The sequence below is a fragment of the Brassica rapa genome, chromosome A07 (assembly GCF_000309985.2).
Source record: "Brassica rapa cultivar Chiifu-401-42 chromosome A07, CAAS_Brap_v3.01, whole genome shotgun sequence".
NCBI classification, from domain to species: domain Eukaryota; kingdom Viridiplantae; phylum Streptophyta; class Magnoliopsida; order Brassicales; family Brassicaceae; genus Brassica; species Brassica rapa.
In genome coordinates, this window is record NC_024801.2 from 2,785,967 (window position 1) to 2,805,170 (window position 19,204).

At 36.0% G+C, this 19,204-nt stretch overlaps 4 protein-coding genes across 5 annotated transcripts; 2 read left to right on the forward strand and 2 right to left on the reverse strand.

The window, feature by feature from the left end:
• Nucleotides 1-5,122: 5,122 nt before the first annotated feature.
• LOC103845965 lies at nucleotides 5,123-7,537 on the forward strand. Of its 2 annotated transcripts, none has more exons than XM_009122881.3 (2): nucleotides 5,123-7,162; nucleotides 7,249-7,537. In XM_009122881.3, the coding sequence occupies exons 1-2, from the start codon at nucleotides 6,983-6,985 to the stop codon at nucleotides 7,402-7,404; spliced, it is 336 nt and encodes a 111-aa protein (XP_009121129.1). In that variant the 5' UTR covers nucleotides 5,123-6,982; the 3' UTR covers nucleotides 7,405-7,537. The 2 variants fall into 2 exon arrangements, with proteins under 2 accessions (XP_009121129.1, XP_009121128.1); XM_009122880.3 differs by having other exon boundaries at nucleotides 6,733-7,162; nucleotides 7,231-7,537.
• Nucleotides 7,538-9,245: 1,708 nt separating this feature from the next.
• LOC103845966 lies at nucleotides 9,246-11,347 on the forward strand. The gene has a single exon (XM_009122882.3). The coding sequence runs from the start codon at nucleotides 10,673-10,675 to the stop codon at nucleotides 11,102-11,104; it is 432 nt and encodes a 143-aa protein (XP_009121130.1). The 5' UTR covers nucleotides 9,246-10,672; the 3' UTR covers nucleotides 11,105-11,347.
• Nucleotides 11,348-11,818: 471 nt separating this feature from the next.
• Nucleotides 11,819-16,394, reverse strand: LOC103846229 (mitochondrial phosphate carrier protein 1, mitochondrial). The gene is given in 9 exon segments (XM_018655387.2): nucleotides 11,819-14,908; nucleotides 14,911-14,982; nucleotides 15,073-15,287; nucleotides 15,444-15,487; nucleotides 15,563-15,582; nucleotides 15,585-15,694; nucleotides 15,697-15,898; nucleotides 16,041-16,268; nucleotides 16,389-16,394. Coding segments are annotated over 9 exon segments (954 nt in total). The 3' UTR covers nucleotides 11,819-14,851.
• Nucleotides 16,395-16,884: 490 nt separating this feature from the next.
• LOC103845967 (homoserine kinase) lies at nucleotides 16,885-18,646 on the reverse strand. The gene has a single exon (XM_009122883.3). The coding sequence runs from the start codon at nucleotides 18,336-18,338 to the stop codon at nucleotides 17,226-17,228; it is 1,113 nt and encodes a 370-aa protein (XP_009121131.1). The 5' UTR covers nucleotides 18,339-18,646; the 3' UTR covers nucleotides 16,885-17,225.
• Nucleotides 18,647-19,204: the final 558 nt, after the last annotated feature.

The window sequence follows — 19,204 nt, forward strand, 5'->3', positions numbered from 1 at the left end:
ACACCTACAAAATTAAAAATATTATTGATAATCATAGATTAAGTTGTATCATATAATATAAAAATTTATAACAAAAAAAATTAGCACCTGATAACGCAAGATGGACATTTTTGTCAAGGAGTTCTGAAAGATAAATGGAAGTAGCTGCTCCATAAAAACATGACAGTCATGACTCTTCATGCCAGAGAAGCATAAACGTCGAGAAATTTAACTGAGTGTTTCACACATTCCAATAAAAAAAATTTCCCGGCTTCGTCCAATGTGTAGGGAGGAAATGGAGATTGACCATCACCATCAATATGTAAGTGTGGCCGATCACAAAACTTTGATATATCCAATTCGATTTACCCTTCACATTCATAAGAGTATTCATGATGTTGTCAAAAACTTCTTCTCTATATGCATCACATCAAGATTATGTGTGAGAATTAGATCCCTCCAGTATGACGACTCCCAAAATATGCTTTCACTGTGCCAATGGTCCCTTCCATATCCAGGCTTCTTCTTTTCATGATTGTTTCCACCGCAAACAGATGTTTTCGGAGGATTGACACCTTTAACCGCTCTGAATAAACTTGCTAACCAGTCAAAGAATCAGGTGGAATTTCATTTACCACATTTTCCCCTTCAAAAAATCCTTTCTATTCTTCCTCAGTGGATGATTACGAGGAAGAAATCTTTGGTGACAATCAAACCAACACGTCTTCCTTCCATTAGGCAGATAAAAAGACTTTGTATCTTTCATGCAAATTGGACATGCCAATTTACCATGTATCTTTCATGCAAATTGGACATGCCAATTTACCATGGCTCGTCCATCCGAAAAGCATGACGTACGCCGGAAAATCGCTTATCGTCCACAAAAGCACAACTTTTAGGTTAAAATTTTGATTCAAGGACACATTGTATGCTTCAACTCCAGTTGACCACAATTATTTTAACTCCGCAATCAGAGGTTTGAGGAAGATATCAAGACTAGCTCGCGGATGATTTGGCCCAGAATTTAGAATTGTAAGAAACATGTACTCTGTTTTCATGCACATACCCGGAGGCAGATTATACGGAGTCAAGATCACATGCCACAACGAATGATTATGAGACATCCCAAGATTAAATCTATCTGTACATAATCCAAGATAAACGTTACGCGGTTCTTTGGCAAACGGGGGACGGGGATGTATTTCTTGACAGTTTTTCCACTCCGCCGTATCAGATGGATGTCACATTTCTCCTTCTTTTGCTTGGTCCTCAGCATGCCACCTCATTTCTGCTGCAGTCTTCTAGCTCTGATACATTATCTTCAACCTATCAGCTATAAGGAGATACCACATACGACTATATGGTACTTTTTTCTACAGTGTTTGTCCCTAGGCTTCCATCTTTCTGTACCACAAAACTGACATGTTTCCCACCTTTCATCTTCTTTCGAGAATATCATACAATTGTTGATACAAACATCAATTGTAAAATATGGGAGGTCTAAATTGCGCATTAACTTTTCTGTCTCGTTAGTGTAAGTCGGTTGCCATGTTTCCATCTGGTAAATAGTCATTCAACATTTGGCACACCGTATCCACACACTTTTCACTCATATTATAATCTGCCTTAGTTTGCAAGACTCGAGCAACTAAGGATAACTGCGAGTGACCTTCACGACAATCATCATACAAGAGATTTTTCGCTCCTTCTAACAAGTCGTAAAACTTTTTCGAATGGTTGCATACATCGTCTACTACATTTTGGTAACTACCATCCACTGGTGATAATTATCATGACTCACATTATCACGAAATGAATCATTTACCATATCAACATATCTATCTTCATTACCAACTTCTTCACTATCACTTAAAGGTGTCGGATCAACATGACTCGTTCCTAATTACATATCAATTTCTTCTCCAAGATTATACTAAACATAAATGTCTTGCATGAATCCTATACTATATATATATATATATACTAGGTGATTTTCCCGTGGTCATGCACAGGTATAAATATTTCTAAAATAAATATATTATATAATTGATTGCTACTTACTTTTAATTTTAAATTAATTTATAATTTATATGCATCATTTATATTAATAATATTATATTACTTTAATTATACATATGATTTTATATATGTTAAATCTAATCGGTTTTGTTATTTTTCAGTCGATTTAGTTATCATTTGGGTAAATTAGATTGCATATATGAATTCAACTGTAATATTTTTTATTCTATATATTAAAATTTTGATTAATTTCTTATTTGCATTTAGTTTGTTGTTGTCTTAGATATGTAAATATATCTTATGAAGATTATGTATAACTTAAGATATAGCGTGCTTAGAATGAAATTAAAAAAAAACCTAAAGTATGTGATTCCAAATTACATAAATTAATATAACAAAACGATAATATTCTGAAGTCTCATGCATATATATAAATTTTACAAAAGAACTAAATTGTAACACTTGGTTAATATTTTATTTTCATTTTAAATATGTTTTGAGTTGTCATATGATTTATATTTATAAAATAAATTAATATTCTTATAAAACTATATATTCTTATCGTATTTAAATCTATGATTTTAGATATAAGTTGGATTAGTCGAATTATTCATGTTGTGAGTATATTGTGTTACATATATTCTTTCAAATTATTATTTTTTTATTATAGTTAAGTCAAATGTGAATGTATTTTCATAATATTTATCAAATTATATGTTGATGTTTTTTAAAAAAATATTAGATAATAAAGCGTTGATATATAGGAAGTCACATGCGTAAGTAGGTGATACATTTTTGGAAGCTCATGAACACATATCAATATTTACAATAATTAAAATATTTTAAATTTCTAAATAACTTTATGCCTTTGATTTATTGAATGAAAGCTAAAATTTATTTTACATAATCTTAAAAATGAGAATTCAGATTTGCTTTGTTATTTTGATTATGGTTCTATTAAGTTCCACAAATATAAAAACATAAAATTTAAAAGCATATTTAATATTAAGAAGAAACAAATTTAAAAATGATAAAATATAATATATCTACCTCATTAAACTATTTTGTAATTATTTGATCAAACGATGCATATTTTAAAATTTAATTTTTAGTTTTTTTAATATATCTTAAAAATAAGCAGTAAAATTTTTGATTGTATTTAAAAATAAGATTATATAAGTAAAATATAATTTATCGATATTTTTTTTCTGTAATTGAAAGATGTTATAGTCAACTAAATATATGAAAAATAAATAAAACATTTCTATATTACTAATTATAAAATATTTTTAGACAATTAAGCATATATCAGTTTATGTTACTTAATTATTTTATGTAATAATCTAAGAAAATATATAGATATATAAAAATATTTTTATTGCTTTGAATTTTTTGTATTGTTTAAATTATGTTTTAAAAGAAATTATATTTATGTTTCCAATATCAAGATTATATGTGTAAATTGTTTTTAATGAAATCACATTATATAGAAATTTATAATTTTCATCTAAGAAAATATAGATATAAAGAAAGCATTTTATTACTTCAAAATTATATTTTGTGTTATTGAAAAACATTTTTAAAATATAATATTACTATTTTGTGAACTTTCCATTTTTTTATGAAATCATATTATATATATATATATATATATATATTTTTTTTTTTTCGTTTTTCAATTCTTTTTTTTAACTTTATAAAAAAAGTTCCTTTTTATTATATGTGTATTTTTCGGATTTTTTTTAAAAGGAGACTAAATAAATTAATAAATAATAGTATTTTAAATGTAAATTAATTTATTAATGGTATCAGTGTAATCAACCATCATGAGAGTTAACGTGAGAGCGACACGTAGGAAACTGACTTCTCAAATAATATTACAGAGATATATATGTCTCCAAATTTTTGACCCCGGAATAAATTTATTGTTCTTGCAAACACTACATGGACATAAAAATTTACCCCCATTTCTCTGCATGATAGGCTGGCTATTTGCAAATGTCATGAATTGATCCACCTCTGCTATGAACTCTTCTGAGAAATTTCTCGTCTTGTCATCGATCTTCTTGTACATCCATTCTAGAAAATTGGAATAGTTGTAATTTCCCGCCATTGTAACACTTCAAACAATCGTTTTTTTCTTTTGTTTTTCGACGATTTTTTCTTTTGTCAAACTTTCTTTCCACGATTTCTAAGCAGAAATGTGGAAAATATCGTTTAGATTATATAGCAAAATTTCTGACTTATTAGCGACTAAATACCGACTGCTAGCTAAAATTAGTTACACCAACCATAAAACGTAAACCACGTATTTTGTACCGGTTTTCACCGACCGATTAGCTACTAAGCTATGACCACAAAAATCGGTTTTAGCCGCCACTTAGAGCATCTCCAAGGGCACTCTATTTTTTCCTCTATAATTTACACTAAAATAGAGTAACTCTATTATAGAGTAACTCTATTATAGAGTTAAATTTGCTCCAATGGTTCACTCTATAAGACCATCTCCAAGGGCACTCTATTTTTTCCTCTATAATTTACACAAAAATAGAGTAACTCTATTATAGTGTAACTTTTGCTCCAATGGTGTTACTCTATTATAGAGTGAAATATAGAGGAATGTCACTTTTTCACTCCAAATATAGAGTAAAATATGACATTCCTCTATATTTCACTCTATAATAGAGTAACTCTATTATAGAGTAACACCATTGGAGCAAAAGTTACACTATAATAGAGTTACTCTATTTTTGTGTAAATTATAGAGGAAAAAATAGAGTTACAATGGAGATGCCCTAATAGAGTTACTCTATAATAGAGTGAAATATAGAGTAATCTTATTTTTTTACTCCAAATATAGAGTGAAAAAATAAGAATACTCTATATTTCACTCTATTATAGAGTAACTCTATTATAGAGTGAACCATTGGAGCAAATCCAACTCTATAATAGAGTTACTCTATTTTAGAGTGAAATATAGAGAAAATTATAGAGTACCATTGGAGATGGTCTTAGCGACTATATTGCGTCTGTATTATTCCGACGACTGTTTGTCGTAGTCATTATCTTGCGACTTATATACGACGGAATTGTATGAGTCACCTATCAGTCGCCTAACAGTCATAAATATTAATGACTACCTGTACAGTCGCAAACTGTGGTCAGTAAGCACATGTTTTCTTGTAGTGGCAGTTAACTTACAAAGATAGTAACACCCATTTAATTCTTCTTCTGTATATGCAGAACTTTAGTTTTAAGAAGAACACACATACGGTTAAAATTAGAAAAGGTGAGATTTCAATAAGCCGAAGCACAAAACACAGATAATGTTTTTCTTCTGCGTATGCTTGAGTTTTCAGAAGAAAAGGTACGATTTCAGAAAGAAGAGAATGAATAGAATTGTACACAGATGCGCACATAGCTGATATATACCAAATAATTAGTCTCTAACATGTCAAATCACCCGTGCACAACATTCATATCATTCTCAAAACTTGACATAGCTTAATACGACGACGTACCGAAATGGGCTTATAGATCTCCTTTAGGGCACTTGTTAACTCACTTCTCTCTCTAGAAATATCCTATGCCTTCTCTCTTTGTTCACTCCGATTACTGGCTGACGTCGTTTGACTCTCATAGCCAAGGCGTCGGTCGGGATTTCTTGTTCTTCTATTTCCTAGCTTTGTTTGGTGTAGTTTTCACTTCATAAAGCTGGTTTTTAAATCAAGTTAAAAGATCCATATTTTTAGATTTGAATTGGATGATCTTGCATGTGGCGTTTGCGGTTTCTATCTCGGTGCTTGTGCTTGGATGGCTCAAAATTTTCGGAGTTTAGGCTTCGTTGTGACACAATCACCGATTACCGCTTCGTCTTGGTTTGCTTTCATCCGATTCTTGTCTATTTGTGCCATGCATGTTCCTGCTTCAAGTGGTGAACACGCTGTGTGTAAGAGGAGTGATTTCTCTTGGTGTTGGTGCTACGGGTTCAGTCACGGTGTTGATCATCGATATTTTCTGGCTCCAATCCATTGTTAGGCTCTTATCCTCAAACTGTGGGAAGGCGCTAGACTCACCGGTTCTCTCCTCGTCTTACTGGATTTGATCTCCTTGCTTTCGATCTCACACTCTCCTATATCCTCTTGGAGCAAAAATAAAGAGTCAAGCTTGTGTCTCATCTCCTAATAATATACAACTTTGTTATGTCTCGTCTCTCTTTCTCTTCAACTCAGTTCTTAGTTTACTTGGGTGTCTAGTTATTTGATCTTTAAATCTTGTTTTATTATGCTTATCGGATTGTTTAATTTAGCTTATGGGAATATATGTTTATATTCTTCGGCTTTAGTCTCCAAAGACATACCTTTGTCTATTGGCTTTTGTGTTAGGGATTAGTCTATGGGGTTATCTTCTTATATCCTTGTTGTATTCCACAAACGAATTTCTCCATGTATCCTTCAAGTTTAATATATCATCAGTGTTTAAAAAAAAAAAAATCTCCTTTAGGGAGGTAAAGTCACAATAACCACTATGAAAGAATAACAATTGAAGTTCTGTTTTCACAAATATAGCACTTGCTGGTGGTGTATATGGAATGCAATACTCTTAAATATTATATACTAATATTTTTTGTAATTTTTAAAATTTTGAGTAAGATATGTACATTTTTGTGAAATAGTAGAGAGTGTTAATTAACATGAATGATCCAAAAATCCTCGCCACACGTCTGAGAGAGTTAATAGGCCCACTAGAAACCCAAATCATACATTTAGAGCCCATTAAATTTCACGAATCCTAGTTTCCCTCTCTCGGAGAAGATTAGAAGGGGAAAAAGAAGAAAAGGTCGTGAATGTCTCCGTCCCTCCTCAGGTCTCACGCAAGCTAAAAGGATCGGAATCCGGAATATTCCCGCCGCCTGTGAATCTCCGCCGTTATTAGACAACGGAAAATCGTTAGTCGGTTTACTGAAGTGCAGAAGCGGCTAGTGATGTCTCTGAGGATAAAATTAGTGGTGGATAAGTTTGTGGAGGAGCTGAAGCAAGCTCTTGACGCGGATATACAAGATCGGATCATGAAGGAGAGGGAGATGCAGAGCTATATCGAAGAGCGAGAGCGCGAAGTCGCTGAGCGAGAAGCCGCCTGGAAAGCCGAGCTCTCTCGCCGCGAGGTACACGTTCTTGAATTTGAATCGTTACGGTTCCGAGAAATTCACCGGATTACTATTCGTTTATGCAGACGGAGATTGCGAGGCAGGAAGCGAGGTTGAAGATGGAGAGAGAGAATCTGGAGAAGGAGAAGAGCGTTCTCATGGGGACCGCCTCGAATCAGGATAACCAAGACGGAGCTCTCGAGATTACTGTGAGTGGTGAGAAGTATCGGTGTCTTAGATTCTCCAAGGCCAAGAAATGAGGGCACAAAAGGGTGTGTGTACTCCTTTTCATTAGCAATTAGATATGATGATGAAATGGAAAAGAAATTGTTGAAACGATACTAAGTTTGTGTAATAATTGATTTCAGTGAAGACAAATTTGTGTTTCCTCCTTTTGTTTTTTTTTTTTTTTTTTTTTTGATTGCTATTGTTTGCTGTCTTGCTGGTTTTTGAATCTCCTTACTTTGAGATTTTCTAGTTAGCCAAAATGAAGTACATCATGCCTCAAGGTTGCTCTGTAGATCTTATGTTCCAGAAAGATGAATTTTTTTTTCTGGTCCGGTTAGATTTGCTGGACCTCTGAAGAAAGTTCCATATGTCTTCCTTTAGTTTGCACATCGTCTCTTTGGTATTTGTTCTAAACAGACTCGGATGCTGTGGTTGAGTTGCATTTGGATCAGTGATGTTGACATCACTGCTTTAGCTTCACCTTTGAACCCCGACCGGGATAACTAACTACCTTTGCTCGTCAAGGTGCCATAAGATAAGTTTCTAGCTGATTTCAGTTGTGAACTCCTGCATACTACAACTTCTTATGCCACATGAATGTTAAATATGTCCCTGAGCTTCCTTCAGAAGCATTGCTTACCGAATAGGTTTCTCATGAATCCATAAGGCATTGGTATTTTGCTCAGCAGTTAACTGCAGCCTGCATTGAAACAGGAACTTCAATAATTTCAACATTAATTGAAGCTTTCAGGATAGCCACAAGCATCATTTTTGTCTGCAACACTTGACATAGAGGTAGTGACAGGTGAGGTCTTTTTTTTTTTTTTAGACAAGAGATGGCTGGTTCCTAATCAGTGATTACTACAAAACAAAAACTGTAACTACTTCCTCATCTTTGGTCTTTATAACTCGGGTCTCGTTGTGGAAACGAGCACCATATAGTTTGGAACTTGGTTACTATCTGATTTGTCCTTAAAATTGTCTAACTCTGAATCTGGAAGATATGCCCTGGTAAAGTGAAGCGCTGTGCCTTCATTGATATTCATTTTCTAGATGATGCTAAGTTTCAAGGATTATTGTGGTATACTTGTGGTATGGTAACTTTTCACTTAACTAAAGTTATATATTCCCTTGCAGTTGTGGACCTTGTTGGTGTGAGATTAATAGACCTCAAGCTTGGCCGTCCTATATTTTTCAAGCAAATGAAATCACTCTTCCGTTTAGGCTTATCCCTTGATTGGAAGATGTTTTCTTGAATATGCTTCCTCTAATTTCCAAAACCTAATTTTCTAGTTCATCGACTAGACTTTTAATTTATGTCACTCTTTATGTATCCATGTTTTCTCTTCTTAGATTTTGACCAAGTCTCTGCTTATAGAAACTCAGATCCAGATATGACTTTTCAAGCAGAAAGATTTTGAGTGTCAAGGACGAATTACTGTAAGTTTTGAACCATTTCATTGTTGTTCAATTGTATGTGGCAAAGAGAGTTGTTGGCTGAAGCAGACAGTACTCACGTTTCTTATTAGTTTCAATGGTTAGTCTGGGTCTCCTGCCCTGGTTTCTAGTGGTATCATTTTCTGTACATTGAGATAATATGTTGTAAGAACGTTCTTGTTGCTAATATTGTCAGATTATTTTACTGTAAAAAAAATATTATCAGATGACAAAAAATATATACCTACCAAAATACCGACTTTATGCCAATTCACGCACAAAAATAGAACGCTCCTTCAAGAATAACCTAAAAACTCTCTCCCCGTGTAGACACCGTTCGAGAATAACCCTAGCCCCGGCGGCCGTGCAATCGGCACCGGAGGCAACATCTCTTCCTCCCTTACTTGTTTTTTTTTCTTTGCTCTCGTCTTCATCGTCTCTCCTTTTAGTCAATATACTTGTCGCTCTGTGCTGCCGTGGTCAGTCCTGAAACTCGTTCGCGACGGATGGAGGTTGACTTCGGGCTTCTTATGGAGGGACCGTGAGACCAAAGGCGTTACGGTGGAGGCGAGAGTCGGCGTTTAGGGTTTAGCTTCGCCAGATCCGGTTTTCCCCTTCTGAGATCTCCGGCCAAAGCTTCTTGATGTCGGCGCGTGACTAGGCGAGACAGCTCCTCCATCTTGGATCTACCTGTCCCCTGCGGCGGTGTGACTGTGGGAGGAAGAACGCGGCGGGCGGCGAAAAGAGGTTCGGCCTCGATTTTCGAGATCGACGCGCGGCACCGATCTTGGACGACGGACTTATCCTCCGAAGAAGAGGTCCTTGCCGTAGATGCGTGGCGGAGAAGTGCTTATCGGATCCGGATTCAGCATGTGACTGGTCCAAAATTATGATCTCTGCTCTCTTTGAAGCTGCGAACTGGAGTCCTTGTGTCGCTAACCGATATCAAAGCCCGACTTTCATTCCGGACAGTCTCGTTCGGCTCATGGCTTAGGGTCGGGGTGGTGCTGGCTGGAGGGAAGGAGTTTTTGGTCGAAATGCGCCTTCTAGGCAAGGTCCTGTTAGTCCACGAGCTGAAATCACACAATATGGAGACTAATAGGCTGGAACTTTGTCGGAGACGACTAAATCTCCTTAGTCCTACGGTTTCATTACCATCCTCGCACTTCAACGTAATTGTTTTCGACCCGCCTTTCAGTACGGAGCTGTTCCGTTTTTAGGTTAGGAGCGAAGCATCCAAACCGGAGGTGATGAATCTAACCAAGAATGCACCGAAAGGTGAGAAGTGTTGGTCCCGTGCTCCACTCTTACCCTAGAGACCAATGCTAAGTTCAAATATGTAACTTGGTTTTTGTTTATCATCAATGGTGTACAATGCTTTTGTCTCGTGTGGTTCAATTAGTTGGTCTAAGAACCGGCTCTTCTTGGGTCGTAAGAAGAGTGTCGTGTTCAATGGGGTTAAAAATTGCAGCAAAGGTTTAGATTGGTAGTGTAGGATCCATGTTAGTGATTCTAGATGATACTAATCTCTTTGTTGTAAGTGTGGTTGAAACACTATTGTGGTGTAAAATCATGTGTATCCTTCTTTGGTTAATGAAAAGTGGATGTTGAGTTAAAAAAAAAAAAAAAAAAAAATAAATCATGTCAGGAAAAAACAACTGGCATATACTTATTGGCAAAGAATAAAAATTTAAAACGGGGTCCACAACATACACATAAAAACCAGTCTGTGTTCACAATCTATCCATCTCTCTCACCTTATTCACTTTCTCTCTCTAAAGCAACTACATTTCTATTCCTTCTTCGTCTTCCTCACCCTTTCAACGTTAAAGCTTCAGAGAAAAGAAAAGAAAAGAAGAAACCATGAGCTCCTCAATCATGAAAACCCTTCAGATTCGTAAACCCGCTTCTCTCCCCGTGTCTTCCACCACCACCGCCGATAATAACGAACCGGGTCTTCTCCGCCGTCGTCTCTCTTCCCTCTCCTTGAATCTCTCTCGTAACCAGTCTTCCACCGATGATTTACACAGATCCAAATCTGTCTCTGCCACGGGAGAGCAGAGAGGTAGTGGCTCTGTGAAAGAATGGTGGGAATGGAGTTGGTCATTGATTCTCCTGAAGAAACTACCAGTCTTCTTCACGGATCTTGAGTTTAACGAGAACCAAACCAAGTCATCGTTGGGGAATCAACAGAGAGGCGGCTTTGCTCAAGTGTTCTTCAGGCTCCGATCTGAGATCCGCCGTCTCCTCCGTACTTCATCCTCCGACTCTCTCCCTCTCTCCTGCAATCGATGATGTGGCAATCTTTGGTCGTTGAAGGTTTTACACTTTGGTTGTGTGGTCGATCTACTCATAGTCTTTTATAAGCAAAAATGTCCTTCATATGTTCTTACTTCCAATGTGATTGATGAAGTTATTTGCTGTCCTTCCTAGATTTTATTATTTTAAAAAACATTTTTTTTGTTGTGAAGTGTATTATTTCATTTGTTTTGTACTAAAAGCTATGCAATTAAACGTTAACCGTTGTTTCTTTGTTTATTACTTATTACGCCACAATTGCTTTAGGCTGGTGACGATAAAAAACAAATACTCGCAAGGAAGAACATAAGATGAAATGATAATAATTAGGGATGATAGTCTTGTTACCTTTTAAATTTAAACGTTTTGGAAAATAAAAACAAGATGATGTAATATAGATTGAACACGTTTCTATTACTACAATCCAACTCAAATTAGAGCATTTGAAGATCTGAATTATAAAGGTCAAAACATTCGAGCTGGTTTTACTTTTATTTCCTTATTTTTGTATTTTGCGTGAAAATAGGCAGAAATAGCGTTTTGACGTGTTACGGAAAAAAGAAAGAGAGAAGTATCTACGAAACGCCGGCTACAAGTAAGGCTGTCATTACCTTTTCTGGTCGGTGGGGACAAGAATTGGAAACCGCGTCGGTGGCCCAATGTTATATTAATCTGATTATCACCTGTCATTTAACTAGCTGAATCTTGAGCTTTTTTTTTTTTTTTTTTGAATCTTGAGTTTTTCATTACCATATCTTATGGACCGTCCCTCCCAATTTAAGAATAAGAAAGATAAGTTAAAAATATAATCGAACGTTTCTCATTTTGTAAATAATTATATCTATTTCGTGTGTGTAAGGATAATTATTTTTTAATCTATAAGACATTTCTTAAATAACTTAAAATAAATCAGTTGACTTCAATTTATAAATTTAAACCATATTTTGCATCCTTGTTTCAAGATCCCGTGACTTATTTTCGGATTTTTTTCAAGAAGAAGATTAGTTATGTTTCAAGAAGAAGAAGAAGAAGATTTAGCATCCTTGTTTCATTTCTTTCGGTTTTTTGGATTTTTTTCTCGAGCTAATGAGTGGTTTTGTTTTAGTGAATTATAATTTTATTATGTAAAGAAGCAGTCGTCTTTTGTCATTCATATGGATGATGAGTTTTTAAACAATGGACGCAAAATTTAAGGGGCGTACAGTCTCGCACGAAGTGTAAAGAAACAACCGTCTTTTATCGTCCAAATAGATGGAGAGTTACCAATTTAGTTTGTAGAGTCTACACGAGTTTCTTTATGTTGCAGACAAATAATAATAATAATAATTTTATCTTATCATGTCACATTAAAAACTGTAAAATATAATTGATCTAATATTCCCAACATAAATTAACTGTATTTCTATAGATTTTTACTTTTTTTTTTCAAGATAAGTGGTGTTTTAGAATTTTTATTTATTACGAGAAGTTCATTTCTTTGGACCAGAGATAAGAGTCGGGTTCTAAATCATTTGTTGCTTCGGTTGAGACTCGGATCTAGCATTTCTACCCTTAAAACATGAGTTTTTTTACTAATACAGTTTGCAACTAAGAGTAATGTTTAAGATTTTTACTTACTGATTAAAGAGTTAATATTTTTATTCAATTTATTTTATTTTGTATAAATCATCAATAACTACATTCATCCAATAGAAAGTATACTGGTAACTCCCTATGTTATAGAATCCTCTACTCTAACTTCCGTTGAGTTTTCCACTCTAAACATGCATTTAAAATAGATTTGATATATTCGCAATGGACAATAACATCATCTTCCATTGGTTAAAGACATTTTGCTCACCTAAAATTCTTTCAAGCGTCTAAACACAAGCTTTCGGTAAGTTAAACATCCAAAGCTCATAAACTAATTCATGATTCTGAGTTCAGCATTGAGAATAACAATATATTAAAAATCATATGATAAATATCAAATCTAACAATCCTAAATCAACAAACTATGAATCCCTCTGAAACCCCTAAAGACTAAACCCCAATTGAAAAACTATTCAGACATGATAGGAGAAACATAGAAAAAAATGAATACATAATAATATAAATAAAAAGTGGGGTTCAGAACACTTCTCCAAAGGTAAAGTACGAATCCGTCTCTCCAAAAACTCTAAAACCTAAAAGTGTGATGAAGATAAAACTTAACCTAAACAATGACCGAAAACAAGAGGTAAAAATCACGTCTTGGTCTAGTGTGAGGGAAAACTAAACCGAAAATAAAGAAAACCGAAATTTCTTTTTTTTCTTTCTCTTACTAAACTAGCACACATAACAGACTAAATACAAAACATATAACTTTTGATCGAACCGATGGATCGTTCTCAAACCAACGGCACTGGAAAGTTAATTCAATTATATATCTTGTGTCAAAATTTTAGAATAATCCATCGGTAACAAATCCTCTATCTATTACTTCTGAAGCATCTTCACAGTTCTCCATCTTCAATTTCTTTGTGCATCCAATTCGATCTGTTTTATCTCAAATATATCTTAACATGTGAAAACTCTAAAAGAACACAAAAAGACTCCAAAGAATTCAAAAGAAATACTTTGACTCGATAAAAACTCTAAACATAGGTTATAAAATAGTAAAAAAAATATATCATGAATCCGAAGTAAATATAAGAATAAAACATGCAGTGTAGCTGAATGGAAATCATGAAATCCAATCTATTTGACTATATGATGGAATACACTAACTAAAGGTGACACAAAAATAATTCAATGCATGTGGTGTGAATTGTGAAGGGTATATATGCCGTAATAGATTATAAAACAAGTGGGGAGAACATGGGTTTTCCTGTCATGTTCCAATCTACCATAATGGGACCAATGTATGATTGATAGTTTCGAACAACCTGAAGTTTGGTTCCAAAACATCACTTTGATTACATGATTGATACTTATTAGCTCATCATATTCCACATTCTTTTAATACATGAATATGAATTATGTATATACACTTACGCGTTCATACATATGTATATGCTCATGTACTTATGCATTTATTCCTAGAGAAATGGTATAGACATTATTTATTTAGATTTCTTATTTTAAGAAATTTTTATTCTAAGATAAGAAAAATATTTCATTTTAGCATATAGACATTAATTGTTATTTTGAAATTTTTTACATTTATATTAATTTTATTATTTTATTTGGTGTATATAATATATATTGCATATAATTTAAATGTGGTTTTAAATTTAATATTACTAAATCTTATCAAAAATATGTTAAGTGTTAAGAGAATATAAAGATACTTCCATCGTGAATATAAAACAAACAATACAATAATAGGTTCTTACTTACATAAAATTTGTATATAATTTTAACGAGACCATATATTTACATAGAATTTTCTTTAAAAAATATTGTTTTATTATTTTATCGATTTATGCCAAATTTTGAACCGGCCCAAGCTGGAACTGGCAAAATTTATTAATTTATAGAGATTATTAATTTATCGAGTATTAATTTATAGAGGTTCTACTGAACTTAATATGTTTTTGAGTTTCAAATTATGATGTTGAAAGAGATATAACTACTCTTCTAAGCGTCACACTGACACTTTAGTTGCATCCACTAGTTTCTGCACACCTCCACTTGTAGGGCTCTATAGTCTTCCCAAGTGTATAACAACTGGTTAGATGAGAATCAGAGAAGAAAGATATGGTGAATTGGAGAGATGTCTACTTACAATCCACTTAAGACTTTGATGGCGTCATAAAAGAACCACTGCAAGGTTATGACACAGGTCCAACTATCGTGATTCGAACAGGAAGACTTCTGGTGAAGAGACCAACAAACCCAATGTTTCTCACAGCCTGAAGCTCAAGCAGTAAGAGATATCAATCTATAATAGTTATTTGAGTGATGTAAAGATCGAAATGTTTATGATGGTTAAGAGAGTCTACCTGCAACACATTCTTGGCTTTGTTGTTGTAGTGAGAAGAAACAACCACATCTGCAGGGTCAGAGATGAGTGTACCTAGGGCTCCAGCAGTATACCCAGCAAGACATGTGACACCAAGTTGTTGAGCTTTAGAGCAATCTTGTTTCCTTTTCTCGATAATGTTTTGATATATAAACTCAACTAACTGCTCAAACGTTGAGAACATCACCATAGAAACTGAAAACCACATAGGAAAGATAACACATAATCAACAAGTATGTTTTTAGTACAGAACACAACCAAGTCTACTTAAAGGCTAACGTGCGCATCCATAGATCATCTATTTGTTAATGCCTAAACTAGAATGAAATCAAGCTGATGTAGTAAGATTACATGGAAGATTGCGACACCAGAGCCGAAAAAGTCCCATGTGGAAGCTGCATTTGGAGAGATGATTAAAGACTCAAAGATAACACAAAGTGATTGCAAATGATTCTTAGAAGAAGAGTCACCCAGCAAGACCTTCATTTCTATTATAACTTTTGGAAACCCATCAAGCAACCCTTTTGCAAACATGGGCTGCGTCTGAACTCTAACTTTTATAGCTTCAAAAGGACATACGACCATATCTGCGAATATCTGAGAAAATATATGGAAGTTCTGTTATTGTTAGGCAAGACATTGCTGTAGAGCGTCTTGAAGTACTCGTAGAGTCCGAATCTGCATCCGCCTTGGACACCATAGCCTAAAAGCTTTCCTGACCAAGCTCTCCAGAGATAGGAATGGCCATGTTCTCTTAAGAGAGTGGAGAAACCTGAGGGAATGCTATTGTACTTCACAGGATTCACCTACAAAGAGAGTGTGATCTATCATTGACTGTTCAATAATGACCAAACACAGTAACTCTAGTAGTTATTAAGAGACTTTTAGTATCGAAATGAAATTAGCTTCAACAACCATATTCAAGAAATCAAGAAAGGAAACAAAAACCTGCATATTGACTTTGAGGACATCAAGAGGGGTTAGGGCCAGATGTGTTGTTCCGGCACTGATCATTCCTCCCATGGTACAAACGGCGTATTACCAAGGAGACGACAGTTCATCATCTAGTTTCCTCTTGACACTTGTTATCTTCACAAAAAGTTGCTCTTTGGCGTTTCTCCTGAAAACCCAAAATCCAGAAATGAAGAAACACGTCAGGAGAGGGTCACATGAAAGCTATAGAAAAAGGGGGGGGGAGGGTTCTTCTCATGTCTGATGGTGATCCTTTGTCCACGTCTCACGGACGGCACAGACAAGGCCAGGAAGTAAACATAACGCTCTCTTTTACTTTTTTACCAACATAGAGAACAAAGCTCCAAGCTTTCGGGAATGGGTTAGCGGAAAAATAGAGTCTTTATGGGAAGTGAATGTTAAAAAGCTGATGTTCAGTTCAGTTTAGGTTTCACGCGGATAGATTCGTTTACCGTTTACCACGGAATTTTTATGAATTCCATGTCAAATTGGGCTTTTTTGATGGGCCTTTTAGTTAGGGCTATACACTGTTCACGCTAGTAATCTTTATCTTAGTTCAGTACATAATAAGCTCGTCTGATTCCATCTTTGAGTGGATGTTTCACTGATCAGGTCTTCTTAGCTCTCCCTTGTATCATCTTGATCAGGGAAATTGATTCTGAGATCCATGAACGGAAGGCCTGATTGTGACAATACCTATTGATCACGTTCCAATGCTGTAACATCTGGGACCTAAGGCGATATCAGAAATGCCACCATCTTTTGGCAAACCGGCCTCTCGGTATGTTTCAAGAACAATTATAAGATAAAAAGCGGCAGAGAAGTAGAAAGGATAACCAAAACTTGACAAAAACCCATACATCATCATCAATTCATTCAGAATACACGAGGAGCTACAACAAATTTATTTCAAATCACAAACCCAGTAAACCATTGGACCTTCATTCCCTCAAAACGTCTAATCACGTCCACATTAATACAGTGCCCTCTCTAATCAAAGCCTCAGAAGAAACCATAGGCATGCCAATAGGAGAATACTCATTGTCCTTGCACTGAAACTATATATCATCTTTATAACTCTCTAAACTGAATAAAAGATCAAAAGTTGGAATCTTTTATAGAGGAAGTAGTCTATTCCAATCTCATGAAAACATCAGAAAATCACCTGGAGACGCTACTAACAAGCCTAGCACCAACCTTATCAAGCTTCTTCACACAAGCAACAGACTTCAAGTTCCCAACCCTCATAAAAGCCTCCACCATCTTCTCCCCAATCTCCTCTCCCTTCTCCGCCGCATCAATCACCGCAACCGCCGTTGGTCCAGCTCCACTAATCGTACATCCAAACGCCCCAGCTTCCAACGCCGCCTTCTTCACAGCTTCCATCCCCGGAATCAACGGAGCCCTCGTCGGCTCCACAACTTTATCAGACGACAAAGCCTTCCCTAGCATCACCGCGTCTCCTTCCAACACCGCGGCCACCAAAGCAGCCGCTTGGCTGCTGTTCCAAACATGGTGAACCATCGGAATCTCTGTAGGCAATGCAGCTCTCATCTTCTTGGTCGGAGCTTCGAACTCAGGGCTCACCAAGACAAAGAAAAGCTCTTTATCCTCAGGGAACCTCAACGGTTTAAGATCAAGCGGTTCGTAGTTTCTAATCAAAACAAACCCTCCCATGATCGCAGGAGCGATGTTATCCGCGTGGTAACCGGACACTTTAGCTTCAGACTCCAAACCGGCTAAAACCAAATCTTCTCTAACTAACTTCCGACCGAAGATCTCGTTAACCGCTACAGCAGCTGCGGCGGCACTAGCAGCGCTCGAACCCAAACCGCTCCCCAAAGGAAGACCTTTATGCAAATCCAACGACAACCCAACCGATCTAATCCCTAACATCTTCATCGTCGCAATCGCAGCGATTCCGGCGCAGTTCCGGAGAGGGTTTGTGCTGAGTTTCGCGGTGGTTCCGGTGATCTCTGAGATTAGGACCTCGCCGGCGCGAACGGAGGGATCTACGCGGAGAGTGACGTGGTCTCCGAGGCCGTCGACGGCGCAGCCTAAGAAGTCGAAGCCTGGGCCGAGATTAGCGACGGTGGCGGGAGCGAAAGTCTTGACGGAGGTGAAAACGGGCTCCGGCTCGACGGAGACGAGGGTTTGTACGGAGGCTTTGCATCTAAAGACGGAGACTTTGGAGAATAACGGTGGAGAGGGTTTCGATTTGGGGTGGAAATATGAAATGGGTTTGGAGGGAGAGTGGAAGCAGAGTGTTGCCATCGACGAAGCAAATGTAACAGAGAGAGAGAGAGAGAGAGAGAGAGAGAGAGAGTACCTATTCTAATGTGTTTTGAGATCAGTTTTAGATCTCGACATTGGAGTTAACGGCTTAACCATGAAAAATTCTACAAACCGAACTGAACCGGACTGGAAGGCTTGTCAACATTTATACTGACTTGGATAATTGTCTTTGTTTGTCCAGTTTCTCGGATCTTGAAATTCCGAGGAACAGTGTATGAATCGCAAACATTAGTAAATCCAGTCTGCCAAGAAACTTAGAGGTTGATTGTTTCCAGCTAGTTTTTAGCTTTTGTTTTTTTAAAAATCATTTTCTAGACAATCAAGCTTTAGAAAAATAGATTTCCTATAATTTAGGGAAACTAGTTTTTTCAAATATAACTGTATTTTGTAAACAAAAACTAAAATCTAAGTTTTTGTGATGATTGTGTTAGATAGATAGGTTTCTAACCTAAAACCAATTGGTGATAGGTGGAGTGGTCCATCTATCTTATATATTAAGAATGATCCCTTTCAACATCCGATGTGGCACACTTTGTGTCTAATACGCTCTTTCGAGATGATGACTTTTTGAGCGTCAATCTCGGAATGCTCGGGTAAGGATCGATTGGCCAACTTTGGACTAGATCGATGTGGATCGGATTGGACTGCGTGGATTGGGCTCTGATACTATGTTAGGATAGATGACTTTCCAACCTAAAGCCAATTGGTGATAAGTGGAGTGGTCCATCTATCTTATATATTAAGAAGGATCCCTTCCAACATCCAATGTGGGACACTTTGTGTCTAATACACCCCCTCGAGATGATAGCTTTTTGAGCGTCAATCTCGGAATGCTCGGGTAAGGA